The sequence below is a fragment of the Periophthalmus magnuspinnatus genome, chromosome 9 (assembly GCF_009829125.3).
Source record: "Periophthalmus magnuspinnatus isolate fPerMag1 chromosome 9, fPerMag1.2.pri, whole genome shotgun sequence".
NCBI classification, from domain to species: Eukaryota; Metazoa; Chordata; class Actinopteri; order Gobiiformes; family Gobiidae; genus Periophthalmus; species Periophthalmus magnuspinnatus.
This window is the reverse complement of record NC_047134.1, coordinates 27,329,941-27,350,501: the sequence shown is the minus strand read 5'-3', so window position 1 is coordinate 27,350,501 and position 20,561 is coordinate 27,329,941. Positions and strand designations below refer to the sequence as shown.

The following is a 20,561-nucleotide window of genomic DNA, read 5'->3' as shown; positions in this document are numbered from 1 at the left end:
CCGGGGTGAGGGAAGTCTGGGAGTCCCTGCTTAGACTGCTGCCCCCGCGACCCGGCCCCGGATAAGTGGAAGAAAATGGATGGATGGATATTTATATATTATCTTGTTTTATTGCATGTACCATTATCCTCTTCATTATCCTATTCTCCATGCTTGTTCAATTGCTGAAACATTTAAGACTTTTTACCTGGCTTTTCAAGGTGCTCAGTTTGTGCTTGCATAGTTCAGAACCTTTGGGGAATTCCTTGCCCATGAGCCTGGAGAGGCTAAAATGACGCTGAAGATTTGAAGCCTTGAAATGTGATATTGTAGTATTGCAGATTAAACAGAGTGATGTGCCATTCCGTTCAATAAAAAAGTAAGCATCCTCCCATTCTTCCAGAAATGTGCTATGTTCATCCTCATATTTTCGTTTAGTTTTGCATTTTGCCATTTTGACTCGAGGGTAAGAGTCTGCACGTGCATGAAATGTTTACTTATTTTCGCGGCATTAGACTTAACCCGCGCAGATGACGAGCGGTCACGTGTCAGACGCAGCGTAAAAAAAAGCTGATAAATCAGTTTTTATATATTGTTTATTATTTGTTTTAATAAGCCCTGGTGGATTTGAATGTGTTTTAAGAGAGAAAAAAATTAGTAAAACATGAGACAATGCAAAGAGCTGCAGTATATATAAAAAATATTATACGAGGCAAAGAGCCGCATTCCTATTGGCAGAGAGCCGCATGCGGCTCGAGAGCCGCGTGTTCGCCACCCCTGCTATAGACACTAGGATGCTGGTAAGAACACTAGTGCTGTTGTGGTTGGTGTTGTGGGTAGTGTTGTATACACTAGGGTGCTGTTATAGATACTAGGGTGCTGTTATAGATACTAGGGTGCTGTTTTAGACACTAGAATGCTGATTTGGCTGCTGCTGTGCCACCTGTTGAAGTTGGGTGCAGCAGGATAGGAGGTGGGTGCTGTTGAGGACTTCAGAGCTGTTGAATGCTGAGCTCAGGAGGTCAGAGCACTGCAGGTTTGGAACATACAGCATCCCTATGGAAGTTTAACACAGCAAAATATATGTGAGAAAACATGAAAATCCAACTCCACATCCACTAAACATGAATGTGTTTTAGAGCAGAAATCTCTAAAACATATGAAACTGTGCGCTCAGAAGACTAGGAACAGTAGCTAATGCAATTAAAACATCATATACACAGTTGTATATAGCAGCAAAAAGGGTGAATTTAGTGTTTAGTTCCTCTCTAAAAGAACTGCATCCTTACCCTCTAGTGCAGTGGTTCCGAATTTTGTTGTAACCCCATGCTAGATTTTATGATATAATTTGCACAAGTTATATTTTTAATAAACTGACCCTTTGACCAGACCACTGTTGACACACCATCACTCACACCACATTAAAGGGTCTATAATTCGCTTACGTTATGATGTTGTTTTCTCATCACAAACATGTCTGGAGTTGTGTTTTGCTTCATTCACACATGTTTAACACAATAACTCTGCATATTAAGACTGAAAACACTCTGTTCCACCTTGTGATGTCATGTGGTAATAAAGGAAGTGCTCCACTGTGTTTTTAAACTCCATACACCTTTACTAGAATCATATGAATGATTTCAGCCCTGGAATGGCCAATCTCTATTTAAACAAAGGTAAAAGGAGCTGTTAACTTAAAAAACTACCACTTCATGACATCACACGGTGGAACAGAGCATTTTGAGCTTTGGAGGTATAGACAGACGTGTGAATGAAAATAAAACACAACTTCAGGTATGTTTTTGATAAGGTAACAATGTTATAACATGGCTTAAAGCTCACAAGAATAAATTCTCTGTAACATACTGTAGGACCATAATATAGAACATAATTCATGAGCAAGGTAAAGTGTCTTGCCCAAGGACACAACAATACATTGGTCAGAGCTAGTTATAAATAAATGAGCAAATAAATGCATGAATAAGTCGATTCACCTGCAATACACGCAGTCATGAAACAGGTCACAGAGCCGGCGATCAGGGATCTGACTCCGCAGCTCAAGATGTCCGCCTGCCGCTCTGGGACTATGGCAGCTAAGGAGGGACACACAAGGTCAACCAGGGACCACATACGGTACATATATGACCCTTATCATGGCTTACACTACCAGTCAAAACTTTGGATACACCTTCTCATTTGATGTTCTTTTTTTTTCTTTTTGTTCATTACTTTCCACTTAAAAAAAACAAAAAAACAAACTCAAGTAACTTTTTTTTCATTAATTTTCATTTCATTTCATTTTATATTCAAGTTCCTCAGAGTAGGTTTGCCTTTTGACTGCGGTTACCCTCGGCTTTGTAGACAGTGTTGACCCTTTGCTTTTTAGACAGTGTTGACCCTTTGCTTTAGAGACAGTTTTGACCCTTGTTTTGTAACAGTGTTAACCCTTTACTCTATAGACAGTGCTGACCCTTTGCTTTATAGACAGTGTTGACCCTTTCCTTTGTAACAGCATTGTTCCTTTGCTTTGTAGGCAGCATTTATCATTTTCTTTGTAGACAGTGTCTCAATAAACGTCTTGATGAAGTCTCCTGAAATGGTTTTCTCTTCACTTCACTTAAAGAAATTCCAAGAGTCCAAAACAGTGATCAAAGCAAAGGGTGGTTGTTTAAAAAAAAAGAAAGAAAGTAAAATCAAGTTAAGTCAAGTTATTTTTTGTTTCATTTTTTACATTCAGTATATGTTCACTCATACAGGGTTAGACTATAGACAGGTAGTGTACATCTCAAATGTACTCACCCATACTCCCCAGAATCATGCCCAGAGAAGACACATTGGAGAAGCCACAGAGGGCATAGGTCGCGATGATTTCTGAGCGCTCCTACACACAGGTAATGTAAAGATAATGGTTTAAGGGGGAGATATGTCAAAAAACAATATCACCATTTTCTAAGAGCCAGATCAGAGCAAAATTGACTCTTGTGAGCTTTAAGCCTTGTTGGAATGTTGTTACCTCATCACAATAATTAAAATATAACCAAAATCTTAAAAGAATAAAAAAATCCACCCTGTGATTTAGAAGAAATGCAATAGAATTTTTGTTTTAACGAGAGAATTCTGTCTAAAGTTCACATTTTAAACACATCCAGAAGAATTGCTAAAAAGACTGAGGATTGAACTGACAAACTAATCCAAGAATCACATTTCAAAACAGATCTAAACTTCAGGGTTAGCAGAACCAGATGATTTTGTTGTTTGTGAAGGACATTATAGTACTTCAAAAACTGCAGCCTTTACGGTTTGCCAATCGCGCCTGTTCAAATTATGATTTTGATTTGATTGTGATTAATATTGCAGCCCTAGTCGTAGCCTCATACGTCTCCTTCAGGTCCAGGGCAAAGAGCTTAACTCACAGACAGATATTGTTTGACGTGGTCCACATATTCGGGTCCTCCAGCTTTGCGTTTCTGGATGAACACGGTCAGTTTCTGATAGGCCACGAACTCATTGACAAAAGTCTTTGTTCCAATGAGATTTGCCACGTTGAAGCTGTCCTCCCACGAGACGCCCATCGTAAAGGACAGAGGCATGAAGACGTACGAGCAGATGAGCTGAGGACGCAGAGAGGAGACAGAGAGGGCACAGAGAGGACAGAGAGAGAACACAGAGAGGACACAGAGAGAGGATACACAGAGGACACAGAGAGAGGACACAGAGAGGACACAGAGAGAGGATACACAGAGGACACAGAGAGAGGACACAGAGAGGACACAGAGAGAGGATACACAGAGGACACAGAAAGAGGATACATAGAGGACACAGAAAGAGGACACAGAAAGAGGACACATAGAGAACACAGAGAGGAGACAGAGAGGACACAGAGAGGACACAGAGAGCAGACAGAGAATTCTTAATGTTTTTGTCGCTTATAATATTTTTTGTCGTAATTCATCTATATTATCTTTGGCCGGTGAACACTAAATTAAAATAAATAAAACATAACTGTAATGCCGAAAGCTATGACGAAATTGCATACATTTTTGACGACTGGAACAATGACTAAAAGCAGATGTGTTTGTAGAATAAAATAAAAAATAAAAGACTAGATCATTTTCCACTTTACAATCCCAGAGCCAGAGCCCCAAACCAGAACATAAACAAACTTAGCGTCAGTCAGACTCAGCGTCAGTCAAAATATATAATTTTAGTTGTTTCAAAATGTTTCAATTTGATGGTACTGGCTTGAGTGTTGAGTATTTTCTCAGACCAGTAGCATCAACTGGAAAATGAGTTCTGAATTAGAGCTGAAACATTTTGATTTCAAAGATGACTACTTTTGAAAACGTCTCTTCAATATTCTCTGGTTGAATGAAACTAAAATGGATGTAATCAAATAAATTAGCATGACATTTCCATTGACTGAGACTAGAATAATGCTAAAAAGACGTAGTTGACTAAATCTTGACAAAAACTAAATTGCCTCAAACAGTTTTTTTTACACAGTCTTATATTATACCTGTCCTAGAAATATGTTCCCGGCTGAGGCCAACGACTACAGGAGAGGTCCCCATAGCGTGCTGCATTATAAAACAAATCTGTGCACAAGGAAAACCACTTTTCATTCTAGGGTTAAACATACCTGACCCAGTACTGCCTTCTGATTGGCTGCTCACCCTAAACCACTTGTTGCCTTGGCGATGCAGCTACGTTTTTTTCCACGAACAATGGACTTTAGCTGATGATGACTCTTCCATGTTGTTTTTGTTTTTTTTAACAAATTGCTTTTGTATTGTGTTTATTGTTCATCGTGAAAAAAAATATGTCATTTTTGTGACCGTTTAAAATCATTGTATAGGGTCTGTCAATTGCTTGTCTCCATGGAGATGTGAGCGCCTTGCATAGAGTGTCCCACTGTATGACATTATAGTTGCCTCTCTCCGCAGAGACTATGGCAGGTGACCCCGTGTGGTCAAGTGACAGGTCAGATCTGTGGAGAGGCAACTCCGCTCACAGTAAAAATCACAGACTGTATTAAGAAGTGGACTAAGTGAGTGTGACATCACCCATAGTGTTTGGCTCTATCAAATGAAGCTCATCAAGGCAGTTATAGGGGCGAATTTGAAGTTCCATATTTGGAATTCCGACTGCAGGTATCATAGCAACCAAAGAGCCAATCCGGAGAGAGGCTGTTGAAGGTAACGCCCTATGACTGACAGCATAGCAACGCTGTCCATCAAACCTGTTGCTAATGCGAGAAAGAAAGACATTTTGGATTTGTCTGTTATTAATATCTAGAGTTATAGACACAATAGCAAAAAAATAAATAAATAAAGAAATGATGTAGAGTGGGTTAATACATACATTTTAAGACCAAAGTGATGAGGCTCACTGCAGCAGTTACAAAAAGAGGGGTGACATTTGTTCAATAGAAAGTAAATTGGAAGTAGAGTAGATGGAGCCGGAAGCGCGCCCATACTCACCTCTTATATATACAGTCTATGCTAAGAATGCATGTTTTTTAAGGTATTCCTAAGCAATATAAACATAAATGCAGATTGAAGTTTATTGTGATACTGTAGAACATTCCAGACAAAGCAACTACATCGCAATGGAAACAAACCTCAGACTCATTTGGTCCTTCTACCAGAAAAGTTACATGATGGATGAGCCAGGACAGAAATCCCAGATGCTGAAGAATGGAGATGACTGTGCACCAGGATGGGCATCACCTTAGAAGAAGCCGAGAGGGGACAGTTCTCCTGAGATAAAATAAACCATTATTGTTCATATAAAGGCTGATCTTATTCTGATGCTGTAAATCATGATTTCGACAGTAGGTGGCACTCATGTACTAGGATTTGATGATGTTATACTTTCAGATGGAGGGCACTGGTCTAAAACAAAATATCCAAATGTAGGATCTTCAAATGTTGAGTCTTATTTGTTAAGGATTGGCTTCACAAACTCATATTAATCTCTTTCTGAAGCTATTTTCAAAAGATAATTTCACTTTTGTTTATTTTGACAGAGAAGACATTCAACTTAGTGTCTTTTTTGTCTCACTTGGATAGACCCAGTAATTACAACGATATTAACCATAAACCAGGTCAACAAATCTGTAATCTGACAATTAAACAGCAAATTTCACCACAGAATTCCGAGTTCTGTTTCCCAGCTCAGTTCAAACCACAGGAAATCTACAATGCAATACAACCTTAAAGGCAAACATGTGATCCTCATAGTTAGGCCCAAAAACAAACTCTGCTCCTTTGTTTGAGAAGGACATGAAGATCTGTGAAGACACAACAAGCAACCATGGGAATACAAATGGGACAAAAACACGAAAAAAAAACATGCTAAAATAAAAATATAATATCCCGAAAACTAACTTTGCTTAATAGCTGAACGCAAATAAAATAAAATACAAATAACTGAATGATATAAATATAAAAATATGTGATAAAACCCACATGTGCACAAGGAAAACCACTGGTCACTCTAGGGTTAAACATACCTGACCCAGTACTGCGTTCTGATTGGCTGCTGACCCTAAACCTGTTGTCTTGGTGATGCAGCTACATTATAACTGAATCACAATAAAATAAAATTAAATAATTAATTTAATGCTATGAATATAAAAACCTGTAATACTTTATAAATAAAAATGGTGTCTTGGCATATTCAGTCCTGGTTTAGTCTTGGTCAGCTGGTTTGTTTAGGTTTAGTCCTAACTTGTGGTCTAGAGGGGGTTTAGTTCTAGGTAGTGCTTGGTTCAGTCCTAGTTAAGTTCTAGTGAGATAATTGGTTTAGTGCTAATCTAGTTTGTTTTCATTTTTGCTATGTTTTCCTGATCTAGTACTGGTTTAGTTTTGATGTAGCCGTAACATTCACAATTTTGAATAATTCTACTCAGTACTTAGTATTGGTTTAGAGCTGGTTGAGTCTTGGTTTAGTCCTGGTTTGGCCTTATTACTGGCTGAGTCCTATTTTAGTTTTGGTTTACTAGTAAGTCCTGGTTTAGTTTTAATACTGGTTTAGTCTTAGTAGTGGTTGAATCCTGGTTGGGTCTTAGTTTAGTCTTAGTACTGGCTTAGTCTTGATTTAGTCCTGATTTAGTCTGGGTCTAGTCCCGGTCTAGTTCTGGTCTAGTCCTGGGTTAGTTTTGGTTTAATAACTAGTAAGTCCTGGTTTAGTTTTAAGACTGGTTGTGTCCTAGTTTAGTCTCGGGTTTATCCTTAGTACGGGTTTAGTCTTGGTTTCCTGCACTGGCTCCTGTAGCTCAAAGAATAGACTTTAAAGCAGCTCTGCTTGTGTATAAGTCTCTCCATGGCCTAGGTCCAAAGTATATCTCCGACATGTTAGAGCCATATGAACCATCTCGCAATTTGAGGACTTCAGGGACCGGCCTCCTGCTGGTGCCCAGAGTCAGGACTAAACATGGAGAATCAGCGTTTCAGTTTTATGCAACTAAAACTTGGAACAGTCTTCATGAAGATGTGAGACAGGCCTCTACTTTGATAATGTTTAAATCCAGGCTCAAAACGGTTCTGTTTAGCTGTGCAGACGACTGAAAGGTTTTTATTCTGCACTCTTCTCCTTTAATGGTAATTTTATAATGACAAAAGAAACATGGACTGATGGACTTTTATTAGACATAGTAAAGTGACAGGAAAGTATTTGAGAAGTGACAGGAAAGTTTTTTGTAAAGTAATGGGAAAGTTCTTAAACTGAGCAGACAGCGTTTAAAGAGTGAGAGAGAGTTTTTAAAGGGGCAAACGAGTGGGTGAGAGAGTTGCAGATTGGGTGATTATTTTATTATAGTTTTGGTTTAATACTAGTAAGTTCTGGTTTAGTTTTAATGCTGATTTAGTCTTGATTTAGTCTTGGTTTAGTTTTGGTTTAGTCTTTGTTTAGTTCTGGTTTAATCTTGGTTTAGTCTTGGTTTAGTCCTGGTTTAGTTTTAGTCCTGCTTTAGTCCTGATTTAGTTTTGGTTTAGTCTTAGTCCTGGTTTAGTTTTGGTTTAGTCCTGGTTTAGTCTTAGTCCTGGTTTAGTCTTGGTTTAATCCTGATTTAGTTTAGTCTTGGTTTAGTCTTGGTTTAGTCCTGGTTTAGTTTTGGTCCTGGTTTAGTCTTGGTTTAGTCGTGATTTAGTTTTGTTTTAGTTTTAGTCCTGGTTTAGTCTTGGTTTAGTCCTGATTTAGTCCTGGTTTAGTTTTGGTTTAGTCTTAGTCCTGGTTTAGTCCTGATTTAGTCCTGATTTAGTCTTGGTTTAGTCCTGGTTTAGTTTTGGTTTAGTCTTAGTCCTGGTTTAGTCCTGATTTAGTCCTGATTTAGTCTTGGTTTAGTCCTGGTTTAGTTTTGGTTTAGTCTTAGTCCTGGTTTAGTCCTGATTTAGTCCTGGTTTAGTCCTGATTTAGTCCTGATTTAGTCCTGATTTAGTCCTGATTTAGTCTTGTTTTAGTCCTGGTTTAGTCTTAGTCCTGGTTTAGTCCTGATTTAGTCCTGATTTAGTTTTGGTTTAGTCTTAGTCCTGGTTTGGCTTTGGTTTAGTCCCGGTTTAGTTCTGCTCTAGTCCTGGTCCCACTGTACCTCCACTTTATCCCCAACAGCTTTTAGCACACTCTTCCCAGCCGTCGTCCCTGTGACCAGCAGAGCAAAATAAAACTACAGACACACTCCAGAGATGATGGTTTTCCACGGCCACTGCAAAACACACAAACCTCTTCAGATTAAGGGCGATAGTACTTAGGATCATTTCAGATTACACAAACATGACCTATCTGTGTCCCCAGCTATGAGGTAAACATGTTCAAATCAAATATATCTTTTACTGTTAATAATTCAAATACTGATTTAAACATTTGACAGGTTCAGTTGTGATTGTAGTACCATTTTAAAACTGTGTGATTAATTGTGTTATTTCTGTACAGCTGGTCGCATCTTTTAAAATATGCTTCACTGATATAATCCTTCAGGGTTATTGCATTTTTGGTATGAAGTACTTTCAACGTTATCGGGGTTTTTTTGTTTTTTTTTGCAGCACTATATTGTACTTCAAATCTGTTGTTGTGACAGCCCTACTTCTCCACAGTGCTTCTCATGGCCCAACTACTTCAACCTTCCCCGCAGTACTTGTACTTGTTGTATAGGCAGGACTCACTCTGAATGTGTGCTTTGAGAAAACCATCATTGTAAATATGAGCAGCAGAAGTCCAAAGAAGGAGATGAGGGCTCCACGTCCATATCGGGCAGTATTCAGACCCACAAGTACCAGCACAGGCAAAGGCAGGAGGCCCAAGATAACCCTGTACACAAACACAGACATTATGGACTCATGTAACCTGGAAAGTTCCACTGGGAATCTGTTTTTCAAGGTATTTCACAGTAATAAAACACCTATAATTGAATAAATGCAAGATAGGGACACTTAATGCTATGCTATGTAACATTCTGGGCAAAGTAATAACATCTCCACAACTTTTGCCCTTTGGATGAATCAGTTTCTGTCTTAAAGCAAAGGACAAAACCCCGAGCCACAAACAAAGCAATGTGGTTTACTTCATTCGGTGTAGTGAAGAGTGCAGTGAGCGGTGCGTTGGAGAAACTAAACAGAAACTAAACTCTGCATAAGAGAATGTGCCAATGCCGTCGTAAGAGCAACTCGGGACCACAATCTGCCGTACATCTCCATCTCAAACACACTAACCACCGCTTTGAAGATAGTGAGGTACCGATCTTAGCCAGAGAAAAGAAATGGTTTGAGAGGGGAGTTAAAGAGGCATTTTTTGTTAGGAAAGAATATCCTTTGAACAGGAATGGGGGCCTTAGACATAATTTATCTCCTATTTATAAATACTAAAAGAGAAATAAATTCTGTCAACTGGAGAAAATCTTTTGAAAGTGAAGACGTTTCGCAGCTCATCTAAACCGCTTCTCCAGTTTTGGTGAGATTATTAGTGGACACTGCCTTATATCTATCTGAAGGGAGAAGCTAGCTACACTGAAAAACCCTATTGTTTTTAACTGAACTGAAGAAGCAGCTTGAATGAGCAGAAAAACGTCTTCACTCTTACAACGTTTTCTCCAGTTTACAGATTTTATTTCTCTTCGATATGGATCAGACCTGGACGACTAAGGGATTACACAGATTTCTCCTATTTATAACTCAGACGTAAATCTAAACAAGGAAAACAATAGCGCTAGCCAGTATGTTAATAGGTGTGAGGGCACCCATTAGGGAGCCTGAATGATTCTGCAAAATATGACTCAGGCACAGTTCACATTTTCGGTTCAGTAGACCAGGCCAAGAAAGAAAAAACTGTAAACAATACGAGTTTAGATAGATATAAGGCAGTGTCCACCAGTAATCTGACCAGACATGAAGTAGCGGCTTGGATGAGCAGTGGAAAGTCTTCACTCCTACAACTTTTTCTCCAGTTGACAGATTTGACTTTTTCTTGTAATATGGATCACACCCAAACAACTAAGGGATTACACAGACTACTTTTGGTGGCTTTACAGTAATCCATTCTTCATGTTAATATCCAATACCACGACGATAATAAAAAATACTTTCTTCAGACAACAGTAATGTGATTTTCAATGATAAACACTGGTACTTTCTTTTATGTAATAATCGCGCAGTCGTCCAGGCAGGTTCCATAGTGGTCCAGGGGCGTGTAGTCTGTGTGTCTTATACTTGTTCTGATACAGCTCAAGATCATTCTAAAGGCTCATTTCTGTCCTGTGAATGTAATTGTTTCAGTATCGATATATTGAAATGAGTATCTAGTTTTTAGTATTACTTTTAGAATCGATTAGTATCTGTGTACATGGAGTAGCGTCTGATCCAAATCCTCTTATTCCTCTCGATCTTGAGTTTGTCCGTGAGACGCAGAGGACCGGAGCGTTGGAGGAGCCAGGCGTAGACACGGTCCCAAGCCCAGCACAGAAATCCTACAACGGACAGGACCAGCAGCATGGACGCCCTCTGGAAGTTCAGGACACAGGCAGCTACCACGAGAGCCACATATCCTGCAAACGGACATACTGTGTAATTTGTTAGTAGTTTGTTCATTATTAACTGACTCAAAGTTGTGTTTCAAATAATTTCTGCATGGTTGAATAATCCCTGAACTGCATTTGAGGCTTGGGTGCTCAGAAAATACTCACATATCCGTTATTTCTGACCTTAACTTTATACTTGATTACTCAAAATACTCAGGTTGCAGGTTGTCCACCGCCTGATCGTTAAATATTTATTCACTTTAGCAAAAACCTCACAGAGATACAACTGGGCAGGAAGTAGTGACGCTAACAGTGAAGTTGCTGGATGCTGTTGAATTAAAGTGCAGTTGTGAACACATTTGAAAGTGTTTTGTCCGTGCGGCTGAAGCAGCAGATCACAGAGCTTTTGTTTCAGTCAGACACGAGTTTGTGGAGTGACATTTAAACTGGTCCTTGGACAAATAAGACACAAACCTGCAGCAAAAAGCAGTTTGACCAACGAACCAATCTGCTCTGAGTGAAGAGAGAGCCAGGAGCACAAAGAGGCCAACTGTAACTCCAGGAAACTGTGAGGAGAGAGGGAACAGTGAGAGAGGGAGAGAGGTGAGGAGAGAGGGAACAGTGAGAGGAGAGAGGGAACAGTGAGAGGAGAGAGGGAACAGTGAGAGGAGAGAGGGAACAGTGAGAGAGGGAGAGAGGTGAGGAGAGAGGGAACAGTGAGAGGAGAGAGGGAACAGTGAGAGAAGGAGGAGAGAGGGAACAGTGAGAGAGAGGAAGGAGAGAGGAGAGGAGAGAGGGAACAGCTGAGAGGAGAGAGGTGAGGAGAGGAGATTGAGAACAGGTGAGATAGGGAGAGAGGGGGAACAGGTGAGGAGAGGAGAAAGGGAAGAGGAAAGAAGGAGGACAGAGGTGAGGACAGAGGTGAGGAGAGAGGAGAGGAGAAAGGGAACAGGTAGTGATACCTTTTTTCCCCCTTTTTTTTCAAACATAAATACAATACTACTTTTACTTTACATTACTTTATATTACTCTGCATTACTTTCCACCACTGTTCCTGACCCTCTCTGCTCTGAACCTTATGAGTGAAGTTCGCTTTGATTTGAAACATTGATGAAAGTATCTCGTTTTAAATAGCAATACACAATGGTAGTAATCTGTCTCACTGATGTGATCAAAAACAAGGAATTGGCTGAATACTCAATTCTGATTTCTATACCACAGTGATAGTAATGATGAGGCCCTTTAACAATAGAATGTGATTTTCAATACAAAACTATAATTACTATTTGTTCTTATACTAGTTTTGATAAAGCTAGTATAGAGTGATTGTCGAGTGATTTGCGTCTACTTTATTTAAAGGTCCAATATTACACAAAATGGACTATTGTGAGCTTTAATCTGTATTATAATGTTGTTACCAGCTCAAAAACAGACCTGGAGTTGTGTCTCTTTTTTGTGTAGGCGCAATGCATGAGGTTATAGCAGTGCGCAAAGTGTGCTCGGATGCACGCTTTGGATGCGATTGTTCTCCATGAAAACGTAGGACAAATTTTTGGCCACATTCGTCGGGTGCATTGAAATGAGACAGCACTTATCTCAGAGGAAGTTACCTAAGCCCTTAAATGCAACGTTCGAACGGTGCATTTGGGACACAGCCTTTGTCACAGTGATGTCATTTTGATGTTGGAAGGTAATTAAGTAGAAGTTGTACATTACTTTGCATTTTACAGTGAGTACTTTACTCTTACTTCACTATATTTGAAAGCACATATCTGTACTACTCTACTACATGCTTAAACTGGATTGACAAGAAAAAGTATTTTAATATGATTTGAGGGATTAATTTTACCATGTTCATTGTAACATCCTGACTAAAGTTTTTGAGTTAAAGCTTCGGCTTTGACCAGACTAAAATAAAAATACACAAAATTCATATGAAAAAAATATGATTCATATTGCCACTGTTGACCAAAATATGTATTGGTTTTTAATCAATATCACTACATTTAACACACAAAAATGAACACGTAAAATACATAAGTACATTTTTAAACAGGTACTTAAATACTTAGATAATTTTCATGCCTACTTTGATACTTTAATTCTTACTTGAGTAACTTTTTGTCTCTGTATATGTACTTTTACTGAAGTAACAAAATTGAGTACTTCAGCTACTGGGAAAACTGTCCCTTGTCTCTCATTTGGGAGTATGACATCATCATAAGCCTGTGTGTCCAGAGCCTTAGTCCTTTTAGGTTTAAACAATGTCAATTTTAGGACTGAGACTCATGTATTGACTTGGTAATATTAACACAAAACCTGGTGTAATAACAACAGGAGCCACTAGGGGAGAGCAAAACATCACATTTTAAAATGAGGCAGAGGTGAAGTGAGGGAAAAATCATTTGACTCCTTTAGAAACTACAAGCACGACCCAGAATGAAATGTATTTACAACAAAAGTATTTTTAAATATGTTCTAATACAGTCTATAATATAAGTTCCAGTGTGTGCTAGTCACTGATTTACAAAAGAAAATAATTAAACATGAAAGCAGATGTAGCAGAAGCAGAAGATGTACTGTACTTCCAATTTCACATGTGGCTCTAAATCTGATATTTCTCCAACTCTCTAACGACACATTCATAAGGAAAGACAAAGACACAAGTGTGCACTGCAAAATGAACTACAGAAGTGTCCTCCAGATAAGGTCCTGACCAAGACTAGAGCTCAAAGTCTGGTCTTCCCTCTCTATTTCTATTTCTCTCTTGCAGTCCCTCCTTTCTCTCTTTCTCTTGCACTTCATCTCCTCCTTCTCTCTCTTATACTCCTTCTCCTTATTCTCCTCTGTCTCTTTCTCTCTTGCTCCCTCTCTTGCTCCCTCTCTCTCTTCTCCTGTCCCGGTTAAGTTGTCATCATCTTGTTTATGTGACAGGTGCAGGTCTCTCCCTCCACTCTCTTTTGGCGCTCTCGTCTATCAGAGTTCATTTGTATTTGGTCCAAACTCTGCAGTAGAAACGCGACACTGGAGTTTTCCCAAATCTGATCATGTTGGAGCACATCCACCAAATGTTTACATGATGGATTCTGGTCCCAGATTCCATCCATCTTCTGTCTCTTCTGCTTTATTCCAGACCAGCTGAGAGATGTAGCCCCACCTGGATCTTCTGCAGAACCTCCTCCCCGTGGGACTTCTCTGGAGCACCTCTCCAGGGACACGTCCAGGAGGCTCCTCTCCACAAACCTGGCTCCTCTCCACGTGGAGGAGCAGCGACTCCACCCCGAGCTCCTCACCCTGTGGCTAAAGCAGTGTCCTTGATATATGAAAGTGAAGTCAAACAAAGTCTAAAGTGAAAAAATGAGTATATATTTTTGATTGACAGCATTATATTTTGTTAAGCTGAAGCAGGGGATTTAGCCTGTCCCCTTTAAGACGAGTGAAGTGGGGGAGTGGCATTCTGGGAGCTCATGGAGAATGTTCATTTGTGCACAGAGAAGCACAAATGTCTTTATAAGCCCCTCCCCCTTACTTCCCGTCTCGCCTGTCAGTCAAAAGTGAAGTGGATCTGACGGAAGAAACACGACGACAGAGGGATTTAGGAGTGACACTTTAAAGGGTACTCACTTAGCAGTAGTAGCAGGAGTAGGAGTAGTAGTAATAGTAGTTTCTGGAATCTATATGGATCACTCAAAATACAACTTTGAGTAATTTCATTATGAGGAAAGCTGTTATAACAAGGTTCAAATGTAATAAAAGTCCTCACGATATATTTTTCCACTTCAACAACAAACTCAACCTTCTGTCATATGTGCAGCTTACATCCAACTTGCACTATTTATTGCGTTTTAATACAAAAAAATGTGTACAGTACTTAGAAAAATATACATTCTTACTGTAAGCTGGCTCACCTCTCCACAGGTCTGACCTATAACTTGGCCAGACAAAGCATCTGCATCTGTTTTGTTGAGTTTTGACATAGTTTATTTGTTTTACAGTTTAAATGATTCTTTGTCCATGTTGCATAGTAGTATTACCACTGCTACTACTGCTATTACTACTGCTACTTATAACAACAACACCAACAACAACAACAGACTCCAGGTAGAAAATTGTGCCATAGCTATGTTTCTTTTCTTCTCATTTAAATGCAGTTGTTATCGTCCTTTTCATTCTCAATCCTCTTCTGTGGGTTTTTGTGGTGTTTGTGTCATGTTTTGTAGTCCAAGCGTGGCTCTGTGGGCTCGGTGCAGCGTGGCCAATCAGAGCCAGAGGCCGGGTCTAGCTCTGGGTCTGGTCCAGGTCTGGGTCTGGTCCAAGTCCGGTCTGGTCTCTCTGTGGTCCCACTGAGCGGAAGAAAGCGCTGCTCTGAAAGGGACAAGCACAAAGACAGGACTGACAAAGAGGTCTGGACCGGGGCTGGAGCTGTGTGGAGGTGGTGGACTGCGTTTAGCTTTAGAGAAGAGACTAAACAAATACAAGAAAATGTTAAATAAATGTAATACTTAGATTTTTCATAGATACTTAACTAACATTGTCCATACTGAGTAAACATGTTCCAAGTCAGCTCTGTGGAGAGGCGTTCCCGTTCACAGCATCATGTTTTTCAAGGTATTTTGACGAAGTAAAATGTATTGGGAGTAAAATGTGTCTCATACCAGCGCAGATATACTGTATAAGCAGCTCGTGAGGTCAAAATAAGTCCGCTGTGTGCTGTCCGCATCTAATTATAAAGCGTTTTTCTGTCCGATAATCAGGAAGTGCACGTTAGCATGCTAGTTGTTGTTAGTTTTACTCTCTGAACGGTACGGAAACAGCTTATAAACTCGTCACGGTGAATAGTTAGGATGCTTGGAATGCGTAATGTAAGTGAGGAATAACTTTGGACCACTGCAAACCGTTTAAAATGAACTAGCTCTTCAAAAAAAAATATTGTTTCATAAATGTTATTAATGGTTGGACTTTTCATAAATATTGAATTAACATCACCCATCCTGAGTAAACATGTATTTTGGCTGTTACATTACGACATGCGTGATTGGCACTGTGCGTCTTTTTGAAAACAACATGCAGCTATTTTCATTATTTAAAGCAGAAATATATAGTAATCTATGACACCTGTGGATCATTAGGTTGTAATTTGCACATTTTAAATCGCAATATTTCTCTAAAATGATGTAATAAAAGACCAAGTGTGCTGACTTCCGCTTTAGGAAACTGTGGTGCCCAATAGGAGCTGGCATCACTGTAAACGTCATCACAACAAAGAGTCGCGTAGCTGTCGACCCCATCGATGAATAGCTGCAGATCACACTAGGTGATAAGTAGCGTTTTATTTATTTATTTTTTCATTTGTACCAAAATGGTTATGGAGTGCTACCAAATCCTACGTGTATCACTAATTAAGAAAATAAAATTGGAGAACAAAATAAGAATAAGTACGTCAAAGTGGGTGTGTACCAGTGTGAAAACGTTGATCGGCAATATGGCGTCTTAAAAATAAGTGATAAAAAATTGCTCAAACGTCCACGAATCACTCCAAAAACAACATCAGGTGAGTAAATGGTGAGAGGAAACAACTATAACATGATTAAAAGCTCTGAAAAAACTATTTTGCAGAACTTCAGATAAATGTACGCACTCATATTGTACTGTGCATTTGACCCATTCCTTCACCAGTGTCTCTTTAGATCTTGAGCCAGGATTCTGATCAGAAGTACTTAGCCAATAAGAGAAACCTACTGTTACTTCAAAATGATATTACTCCAGTACAAAGTAAGAAATACCAAATGTCATTATGATGAAACTACTATCAGTGATACACCGATAGTGACTCAGTTGGTAGAGTGTTTGTCCACTCATCCGAAGGTTTACGATTCCAATCCCACTCTGAACATGAACATCATTGGTAAAGCACTTAGATCCACAGACCCACAGGTTGGCGGTGCGATTCCATCTTCCACAGATAAATGCGATAAATGCTTGTTGTGTCCTTGGGCAAGACGCTTAACCCACCTTGCTATATAAAATCATGACTGTTATCAAATTCAGCTGCACTTTCACTAAAAACTACATACCTACAACTACTAGATGAAGCCACATGACACTTTTCATACCCAAATTGTCCGCATCTTTTATAATGGAGAACACGGCTTGAGACAGACCCAAATTGACTGCATAATTTTAAAAAAGTACCCAAGTATTCATAACATTCATAACATTCTGGATTCATTAGCACTTTCATCCCTCCTTTCAGCGTGTTTTTGTCCTAGCCTCTCCATCCACTTTTCTAAACGTGCTTTGTCACTGCGTTTTCCCGTCTCAATCAGATGTCCTCCGCATATGCAAATGAGCTCAACTTGAAAACAATTAGGCAGGACGGAATAACGAGCCATGATTGGGCAGTAATTGATGATAAAAAATAAAACTAAAACAAAAGAAAGAACAAAAACGAAGATGAATGACTAAATAAAATAAAATGATAATACTAAAATGCAACTACTACTTCTGCTACTGCTACTATTACTACTACTACGACTACTACTACTATACTACTAGTACTAAATAAAACATAAATACTACTAGTAAATGCTACCAATATGACTATTATTATTACAACTGCTATTACTACTGCTACTTTTACTAGTACTTAATAAAACAACAATGCCAAAATACAACAACAACAACAACTACTACTACTACTACTACTACTACTACTACTGCTACTACTACTATTACTACTACTGCTGCCGCCGCATCTATATTACTGTCACTAATGCTACCATAACTACTACCACTACTACTACCACTTGTACTACTACTACTGCTACTATCATTACTACTACTACTACTACTACTACTACTACTACTACTACTACTACTGCTATTATTAGTATTACTACTACTACTACTGCTACCATTACTACTACTATTACTACTACTACTACTACTACTGTTACTGCTAGTATTATTACTACTACTGCTACTACTATTACTACTATTACTACTACTACTACTGTTACTGCTAGTATTATTACTACTACTGCTACTACTACTATTACTATTATCATTACTATTACCACCACTACTACTACTACTATCATTACAACACCAACTACTACGACTACTACTACTACCACTACCACTACCACTACTACTACTACTACTACTACTACTACTACTACTAGTACTACTGCTACTGCTGCTGTTACCACTGCTACTGCTACTAATAATAGATACAAATAGTAATCGAATAAATCAATTATACAAAAGTAGTTAATGCAAAATTAAAAGATAAACAGTTGTATAAAAACATTGCTGGTGCCAGTTTTTTTGCACATAAATGGGCGCAGATAGTAGATGCGCACATAATTGGCCAGGCTGGGAGCTATGCCAGCCCTCGTCTCCATGGAAACGCAGGCTGCACGTGATTGGCGCTCAGTCATCAAACATAAATACTCTGCTGACGTCATCCCCCACAACGCGGGTATTTACGTAACCACAGCCGGCCAGGAGGGGGAGCACCTGCAGAACAGAAGTAATGGACTGTTCAGAGGGTTTTTTTTAAAGGTGGACTGTGCAACTTTTCAGGTTGTCTCCCAGGATGTTATTGCCTTTACCTGGTATTCTCCGGAGTATGGCATTAAAGGTAGCTTTCTCTATGACGACAAGGCTGAGTTACCAGTCAGATCTGTGGGGAAAAGTGATCCAATTCACAGTAAGAATGCAAGTGTTTCAAGGTGTTTTGGAGAAGTAAAAAGCCACATAATTGAATAAGCAAATACGAGATTTTTGATTTTTTTTTGAGCAAAATATGTTCTACCCAAGTACAGATATATGAAATAAGCAGCTCTTGAGGTCAAAATAAATCCACTGTGTACTGTCTGCATCTAAATCAGTAAGTACACGTTAGCATGTTAGTTGTTGTTACTTTACTCTCTGAAAGCTGTGAAAAGAGCTTATAAACTTTGTGGAGAGGCGATCCCATTCACAGCAACGCATGTTTTTCAAGGTATTTTGAAGAAGTAAACACCCACATAACTGCATCAACATTCCAGGGAATATTCCAAAGAGACTCCGCGTATTTGAGGAAAATGTGTCTCATACCAGTGCAGATGTACTGTATACGCAGCTTGTGAGGTCAAAATAAGTCCGCTGTGTGCTGTCCGCATCTAATTATTAAGCGTTTTTCTGTCCGATAATCAGGAAGTGCACGTTAGCATGCTAGTTGTTGTTAGCTTTACTCTCTGAAAGCTGTGGAAAACGCTTATAAACTCATCACGGGGAATAATTAGGATGCTCGGAATGTATAAGGTAAATGAGGGATAACTTTGAACCATTTTTATTAAGAGCAGGTACAGCACCTTTAAAACGTTACAATTTGTGGATCATAAGTTTGGATATTTCCTTCACAAAACGCAAATTTCCCATAGAGTTACATACGCCCCTCCCCTCCATCTGAAATGATGACATCATCAAATTTGAATGCAAACAATTAGCAGGTTTTAATTAAGCTCAGATAAGACGTGTTTACTGGTGAGAGGTAGGATCATGGGACGGGAGCGTTCGAGCGTGCAGACATTCATCCCGTTTGGAGAGTCAGGGGGTCTGGTCCAATAATGGCTTCTCTTTGAATCCTGCCTAATTGGTTTCAAGTTGAGCGCATTTGCATATGAGGAGGACATCTTATGGAGAGGGAAAAAGCGAGTTTTGAAAAGGAGATAGGGAGAGGGTGGGACAAAGACGGCTAATAACGGATGTGTGCGAACAGTGAGGGCTTACAGAACGTTCCCGGAAGTCCCTCTGAGTGAGTTCTGAAGTGGGTTGGCAGCGGACATGTTTTCTTATGCTCTCTCCGGTTCTTGTGAGAGAAGTGGAGCTGGAACACCGCTTCTAGCCTGATCGGAGAGCTGAGATTTTGGGGGAAAAACTGAGCAACCACAAGCCAGGAGTCTGTTTGTCCGAAATGGGAAAAGTGGTGGAGATTGGCTGTACAAAAGAGCCCATATTACGCTATTTTCTGATCTATGGTGTAATCCTCATCACAAATATTCCTGGAGCTGTGTTTTGTTTCGTTCACACATGTTTAGTGTACAAACCCTGCATATTTAGGCTGAGTTGCTCTCTCAAACATAATTTCAGTCTTGGAATGTCCAATCTCTACTTAACAAAAGATAAAATGTAGTAGTTAACTTGAGAACTACCACTTGATGACATCACAAGTTGAAACGGAGCATTTTGAGCTTTGGAGATGTAACAGACTAATAATAAAGTGTTACTCAAATGTGGGAATGAAACAAACGACAGCTCCAGGTCTGTTTTTGATGAGGTAACAAAATTATAACATGGATTAAAACTCACAAGTGTCAATTTATTTATTATGGGACCTTTAATAGCGGACTGATCGGTTATTTCAATTGGAATTTTTTACTTTAAAATTTTAATCTGTTTAAAAATGAAAAATAAATGTCAAAAACTTTCCAACTGCAAACAGAATCTGGACAGATTTAACTCCATGTATTTGAGCAAAATTTGTCTTATCCCAGTACAGACATATTGTACAGGCAGCTCTCAGGAA

At 39.2% G+C, this 20,561-nt stretch overlaps 2 protein-coding genes across 2 annotated transcripts in view; both read right to left on the bottom strand.

Annotated features, from left to right (window-relative positions):
- The window catches only part of hnrnpk (heterogeneous nuclear ribonucleoprotein K), a 222,739-nt gene that overhangs the window by 78,691 nt on the left and 123,487 nt on the right, over nt 1-20,561 (bottom strand). The window lies entirely within an intron of this gene.
- On the bottom strand, nt 884-19,668 carry LOC117376179 (solute carrier family 28 member 3-like). Its single transcript, XM_033972586.1, is given in 13 exon segments — nt 884-1,035; nt 1,974-2,072; nt 2,779-2,860; nt 3,393-3,590; nt 4,496-4,532; nt 4,534-4,574; nt 5,636-5,690; nt 5,692-5,708; nt 6,194-6,271; nt 8,570-8,683; nt 9,141-9,285; nt 10,813-11,014; nt 19,518-19,668. Coding segments are annotated over 13 exon segments (1,371 nt in total).